Source organism: Haemaphysalis longicornis, unplaced genomic scaffold (assembly GCF_048455015.1).
Source record: "Haemaphysalis longicornis isolate Haplotype H1 unplaced genomic scaffold, Haemaphysalis longicornis Haplotype H1 scaffold_13, whole genome shotgun sequence".
Taxonomy (NCBI): domain Eukaryota; kingdom Metazoa; phylum Arthropoda; class Arachnida; order Ixodida; family Ixodidae; genus Haemaphysalis; species Haemaphysalis longicornis.
The window spans coordinates 94193196-94199195 of NW_027526233.1; the positions used below are offsets into that span (position 1 = coordinate 94193196).

Consider the following 6000-nt stretch of genomic DNA (forward strand, 5'->3'; position numbering starts at 1 on the left):
TTATTAGTGTTAGTAATTTGGTTATAATAATGGGACAGGTGCCAGACTACTACTTTCGGGTTTATGATGTTAGCGTCCTATAACATGCGTTATACGAAAATCTGCTACCCGCGCGTGTCAATAGCTTTGTGTATTTTCCAGATGAAACTGCGAGTGCCCCAAGGGGTTAATTATTGAAGCTAGGAATCGCCCCTGCGTTAAAATTTCAGAGTTCTCCATTGAGACGATCGCCCCTATCACTAACCAGCCAACACCTGGCTTCGGCATAGCGGCGTGCTGGAAGCGATAACCAACAAGAATGTAGCAGTAGAGAGGAGGCTGCCTGGCTTTCGTTCCAGAAAAACATTCTTAGACCACCGCTGTATGGCCTCCTTTAACAATTTCTGCTCGCAGCCTGTGTAGAAAGGGTGGGCACTGATTGCGCTGATTGCAAATGCATTTCAAAATTGTCACTTTGAACCCCAATGAACTAACGCGCCATAAACAAAAAAATTGTGTTTTACAGTGACCTCTTCGCCAGTCTGTGCTTTGGACAAGGATGCCGGAACATGCCGAGCATTCCTCCCTCGCTACTACTATTCTCAAGCAAGCGGAACTTGTGAAGAGTTTGTCTACGGTGGTTGCCATGGCAACGGCAACAACTTCGAGACGGCAGAGGAATGTTTGAAGACGTGCAAGCCCTACAATACCGTACTGCCACGTGCCTAAGAATATACAGGCTGAAACAACAAACTCGCCTATTGCGTTGTCTCTACAAAATGCAAGAGATGCATACACTCTAAAAAGTGTGTTGTGCGAAAGCTTTGCTCACTTAGAGCGCGTTGCGACTCACTGCGAAAAGCGCAGTATGTCCTGTGCTGGTATGAAACACTCTTAATACACGCTTAATAGGCATGTAGCTTAATAGGCATGTAGCGTACGCGGATTGTGGAATCGGCCATGGCGCAACACCGACCGCGTTGATAACGCTTAAAAATTTTAGTGAAGGAAAACAGAAAAGTTTTGTACCACATGCTTGGACTACTATGCCCATCTTGCTCACACTACTGTTTGGTATTTTGTGACTCGCGAATGTGTCCGGTTTCATTAATGACCTTCGCATCAAAAATACCCCGCTTAACTGTTATTTACATGGCAGCAAGCTCACATCTCTGGTCTCTCGCTGCTTTCGGTGAAAGTCAAATATTTCATGACATTTTTTTTTCGATGTTGCGGTTCTTTTTTCACTAGGAAGCTACATGTAGCCGGGCCAATTTAACCCCTTGGCATTAGTGTGTCGAATCCTATTCTCGTCAGCTTCGAGGCAGCAGCACTTGCGTTCTGCATGTGCTTGTGGCAATTCGCATTTAGTTAGCAGCCTAAACGCCTGCAGCTTTAATCGCTACTCTCCCGACGATGACATCAATCGATTTTCTTATCCAATTCCATTATTATGCAAAAGCTGTGTTAATTATTTACAGCGTTCTTTTCAAATTTCAACGCCAAATGCTAACCCGTATATTGCCCAATCATCTATGTAGGTGAACGAGATGAGTGATGCAGTAACAACTAAAACAAAATGAATGACAGTTCGCTGTGCATCGAACCCGATCAAGCTGTTATACCTTGCTAATACCCGACTAACGTTTTTTCGGACGCTATCATTTGCTGCAAACCAACCCCTTCGCAACCGTGCGTAACATGCTGAGCGTTGTGTGCTCCAAATCGATGATAGAAAAATCAAGATCTGTTATGACGTCCGACGATTTGTTTCAACATTAGGAAAACCAAATGTTGGTGTTATATTCGCGGCACCATAACAAAAATGAAGGAAGCTCCCACAGACACCTAAGACTTGAATGAAGCGAAGCTGTACGGAACCTGTACGTAACCTGTACACAAGCATGAAGAAGGTTTAGGTACACCATTGCAGGCCACCATTTGCTGCCGCTTCAATTCGTATAAGTGTGAGCTTGTTTTACTATTTCGGAAGTTATAATATTTGAATATCACCTTGGAGAGGAGTTAGCTCTGACGTGTCTTTCTCGTACTAAGCAGGTGTTGCCCCGATTAGCGGGAACGCTGGAGTCTATCCTTTTCAGCGCAAGTGTTTGTGTGGTTACGGTGAACGCTGCAATTGTTTCTGCCAATCTAGGTGAATCTCGCTAAGTTGGTATATATGGCTTTACAAACGCGCGCACGGGACGCCAAGCTTTCGTCGCGAGGCACGTGAACATGAGCGCTATGTTTAAACTGCCGACACTAAAAACTACGATTTGCCTTACCGCTACATTCTCTGGACCCCGGGACATCAGTCCCTGGAGGGGAATGAGTCAGCTCTTGCTGCCACCCCCGCACATATCTACCGGGCGTTCCCTATTGTGTGGTCAATTTTCCACATTGTGTGGTGTCCGCAGCCACATCGCCGGCAATGCTCGTAAACTGGCAGTGCGAGAGGTTACTAGAACTGTACGCTCTTGGGGTAAACGTGTGACGCGGAGCTCCAGAGTCTGCCTCGTGCTTATGGCGTACACCCGCGACCGTCCTGAAAACATGGTGTTAGTAGGTAAGTGAGAGCATCGCAAGAAGCCCAGCATGCAACGACCACGTATACAGGGCAACGCTTTGCAAGCCATGACGGCGACGCCGCAACACCGCCACAACACCCTAGCCTTCCCAAAATTGGGCTCTATCAACGGAGAAACTGCAAAGCCACGAAAAACACAGGCGAGACCTACAAACAGAAGCGCCTTCAGTAGCTTTTATAAGTATGTCGTCGCTTATATTTCAGCCTCACATTGCATTGTTCTTTTCTTCATCCAGCGAGTGGCCCAAAACGCGGAAAAGGTTTTATTTCTTATACACGACAACAGGCCTAAGCTCGAAGCCGAAAGGACACCAAGTAGATGGCTTGCTCTAGATCATGGGGAACAAGGCTGAGGACATCCTCAGCACTTTTAGCTCGTTCAGACGAAGGAAAGAAATTTAGCGTCGTTATGAACCGCTTAAAGAAATATTCAGTCCTCACCACCACGCCACCTACGAGCGAACACCTTTCAACACGCCGGTGCAAGGAGGAGGTGAGCCTGCCGAACACTTTGGGACAGCGCTTCACGCACTGTCCTATTATTCTGAGAAATGTAGCATTAAGGAGAATGAATAGTTGTGTGTATTCGCGACACGAAATTGTCTGCCAGACTACAGCGCGACTCCGACCTAACCATTCACAAAGCCGTGGAATGAGCACGCCAGTTCGAGAGAGTCAGGCCGCAGCAGGCAGATATTGAGCCCAAAATGGAATCGTCATCAAGGCGGGCTCTACATGTCGTGCACAGCGGCAAGCACACGTAAACCACCTTTTGACTCTTGTCAAGAGAGACCCGTGACTAACACGTACCAAGCCCTTAGGACCTGCCCTTGTTGTTGTAGAGATTCGCATTCACGATATGCCTGCGCAGCAAAATGTAACTGGTTTCACGAAAAGGGACACGTTTTTTCAACAGCCCTCTCCAAAAGGGGGGACATTTTTCGATGCGCCGACCAGGAAATAAGTGTGTGTTTCTTGGCGCCTTGAGTTCACATGGCATCCACAACTGGGAAGGTACCTTAATTGTACAAGGACAACCTTTCGCATTTAAAATGAATACGGCGCACATGAAAGCTTACTCTCGCCGGGAGCCTTGGAACACTTTCAACATTGTCTTGTTTTTCCAAATCTCACTGGAAGCTCCACGGTCTAGATGGACCGTCGGTATCTGCACCGGGAGTATCAGGGAAGCAAGTAGCGCTCCGAGATATACAGACCCCTGAAGATGTCTACCTTCTCGATGAAGTGTACTACCCTATCCTTTGGAAGCCAGCAACTGAAAAATTTAGGCTGATCACCTGCCTATATTTTGTCAGCCACACGGTCAATCTAAAAATGAGTTCCCGTCACTTTTTACTGGCCTAGACACTGTCGACGGAGTACGTTATTCGCCATCAAGCTGGAGCGACACCGATTGCAGTGTGCTCAATACGACGGATTCCAAATGCCATTTACGAAAACACCGAAAATGAACTAGAGCGAATAGAATAAAAAGGACTAAGTTCTCGAGGAGATGAGCCAACAGAGCGGTGCGCTCCAATTGTGCCGGTGGTAAAGCCTCAAGAGTCACGCGTGTGCGTGCGTGGACTTCACATAGCTCCACCAGTTTGTGCTATGGCAATGGCACCCGATTTCGTCTGTTGAGCATGGTTTAGGACTTCGCTTTGGAGCACGAATTTGAAAACTTGATACCAATTCTGGTTTCTGGCAGATTACGCTCTCTGAATCAAGCACAAAGATAACGACACTCGCTGTACCATTTGGAAGGTTTCACTTCATTCGCCTCCCATTTGACATCGCATCTGCCCCTTAGACAGAGACAGATGCCGGGAGAAACACCACGGGCATTTTGCAACATGGACGACATTCTCATTGGCGGAGCTACCAAAGAGGAGCACAACGATGATCTTCGTACACTTGCACGACGCCTCGCCGGAGGAGCAGTCACGATCAGCTAGGCCAAGTTTGTGTTCGGTGTCCGAGAGCTCATCTACATGGAGGCCAAAATTGGCCTGGAAGGCATTTGACCGAAAAAGCCAAAACCAAGGCAATCACAGAGATGAAAGCAGAGATAAGCAGGACCGAGTTGCAAAGAGTGCAAATTATGGCAACATTACAAGCTCGGGTTGTTCCCAACCTTTCAGAGGTGTTACCACCTATCAATCTGCTCTTGGTCATTCCAGAAAGAAGAAATTTTCTGAGATTCGTATTGCCGCGAACCATACATTGGGTTTGTTTATTTGTGTTTTGCTTTTACCGCCCGGCTGCGCCGGTCTGTGTTATCTCTGCGCCAAGGGAAGCGCGTGTTCCATTCTTTCTTTGTGTGCCGCATGTGTTATCTGTTGTGATAGGGAGAGCATTCCGATCTAACGTGAACAGCCCAGAATAATCTTGTTGGATCTACTATGTTCTCGATGCGAATCGACGTTTCGAGAACCACGCGCGCCAAAAGATAAAAAGCCTGCAGTGCGGACGCCGGGGCATTCGATTCGACAACACTCGCCTGTGCAAGTCAATTTGTTGACCGCTGCTTCGCCGCCTCTGTATTCTTTTGAGTTGTTAGGGGAGCACAAGTTCGCTCCAATAAACGTGTTTCTCATTCAAGACAACTGCATCGTCCTTGTCTTCGTGACATCTGGTGGAGGTGCTGGGTATGAAGGGCGCGTATGAAGGGAGAAGACCCAGAAGAATGGTTGGAGAATCTTGAGCGCGTCCGGAAATTCAACAGGTGGGACGACGCAGAAACGTTCCGGCACGTGTTTTTTACTTGGAAGATTTGGCTCGCACTTGGTTCGAGAATCACGAGAGCTCCTTGACAAACTGGGCTCAGTTCAAAATCGAGTTCACGAAAACCTTTACTGCCGTGGTCAGAAAATAATGCGCAGCACTTTTACTTGAAACTCGAACGCAGCACCCCAACGAAGGGGTCGTGATCTTCGTCAAGGAGATGAAGCAACTATTTCGCCACGCGGACCCCGAAATGACGGAAGAAAACAAGTTGCGCTTCTTAATGCGCGGTGTGAAGAAGGAACTGTTTGCTGGACTTGTCCGAAATCCGCCAAAGACCGTCGCCGAATTCGTGACCGAAGCCAGCACCATTGAGAAAGCCATCTAAATGCGTGCTAAGCAGTACGACCGAAACTATGTTGGCATGGCCAATGCGAATTGCTTCGACAACTTGCGCATTCCCGAAGATAGCCTACGGGAGACTATCCGGGAAATAATGAGGGAGGAGCTGCGGAAACTGCTCCCAACGCCGCCGCAACGACAAGTCCCTTCTCTTACCGACGTCATTAGAGAAGAAGTGCAGCAAGCGCTGGGAACTCCAACAACGACAGTAGCACCTCGCGAGCCGCAAGCCATGACCTACGCGGCTGCTGTCCATCGCCCTCGCCCACCTGCAACATATCGTCACGAAGCTCCGTACCGGCGTC

The 6000-nt window shown here is 48.1% G+C and overlaps 1 protein-coding gene across 3 annotated transcripts in view; it reads left to right on the forward strand.

Annotated features, from left to right (window-relative positions):
* The window catches only part of LOC144164412 (boophilin-H2-like), a 48151-nt gene extending 47419 nt beyond the window's left edge, over positions 1-732 (forward strand). For all 3 annotated transcript variants that reach the window (XM_077694938.1, XM_077694939.1, XM_077694940.1), the window contains one exon: positions 506-732. In XM_077694938.1, the coding sequence (XP_077551064.1) occupies positions 506-708 (203 nt within the window). In that variant the 3' untranslated portion in view covers positions 709-732. The remainder of the gene's footprint in view (positions 1-505) is intronic.
* The last annotated feature ends 5268 nt before the right edge of the window (positions 733-6000 follow it).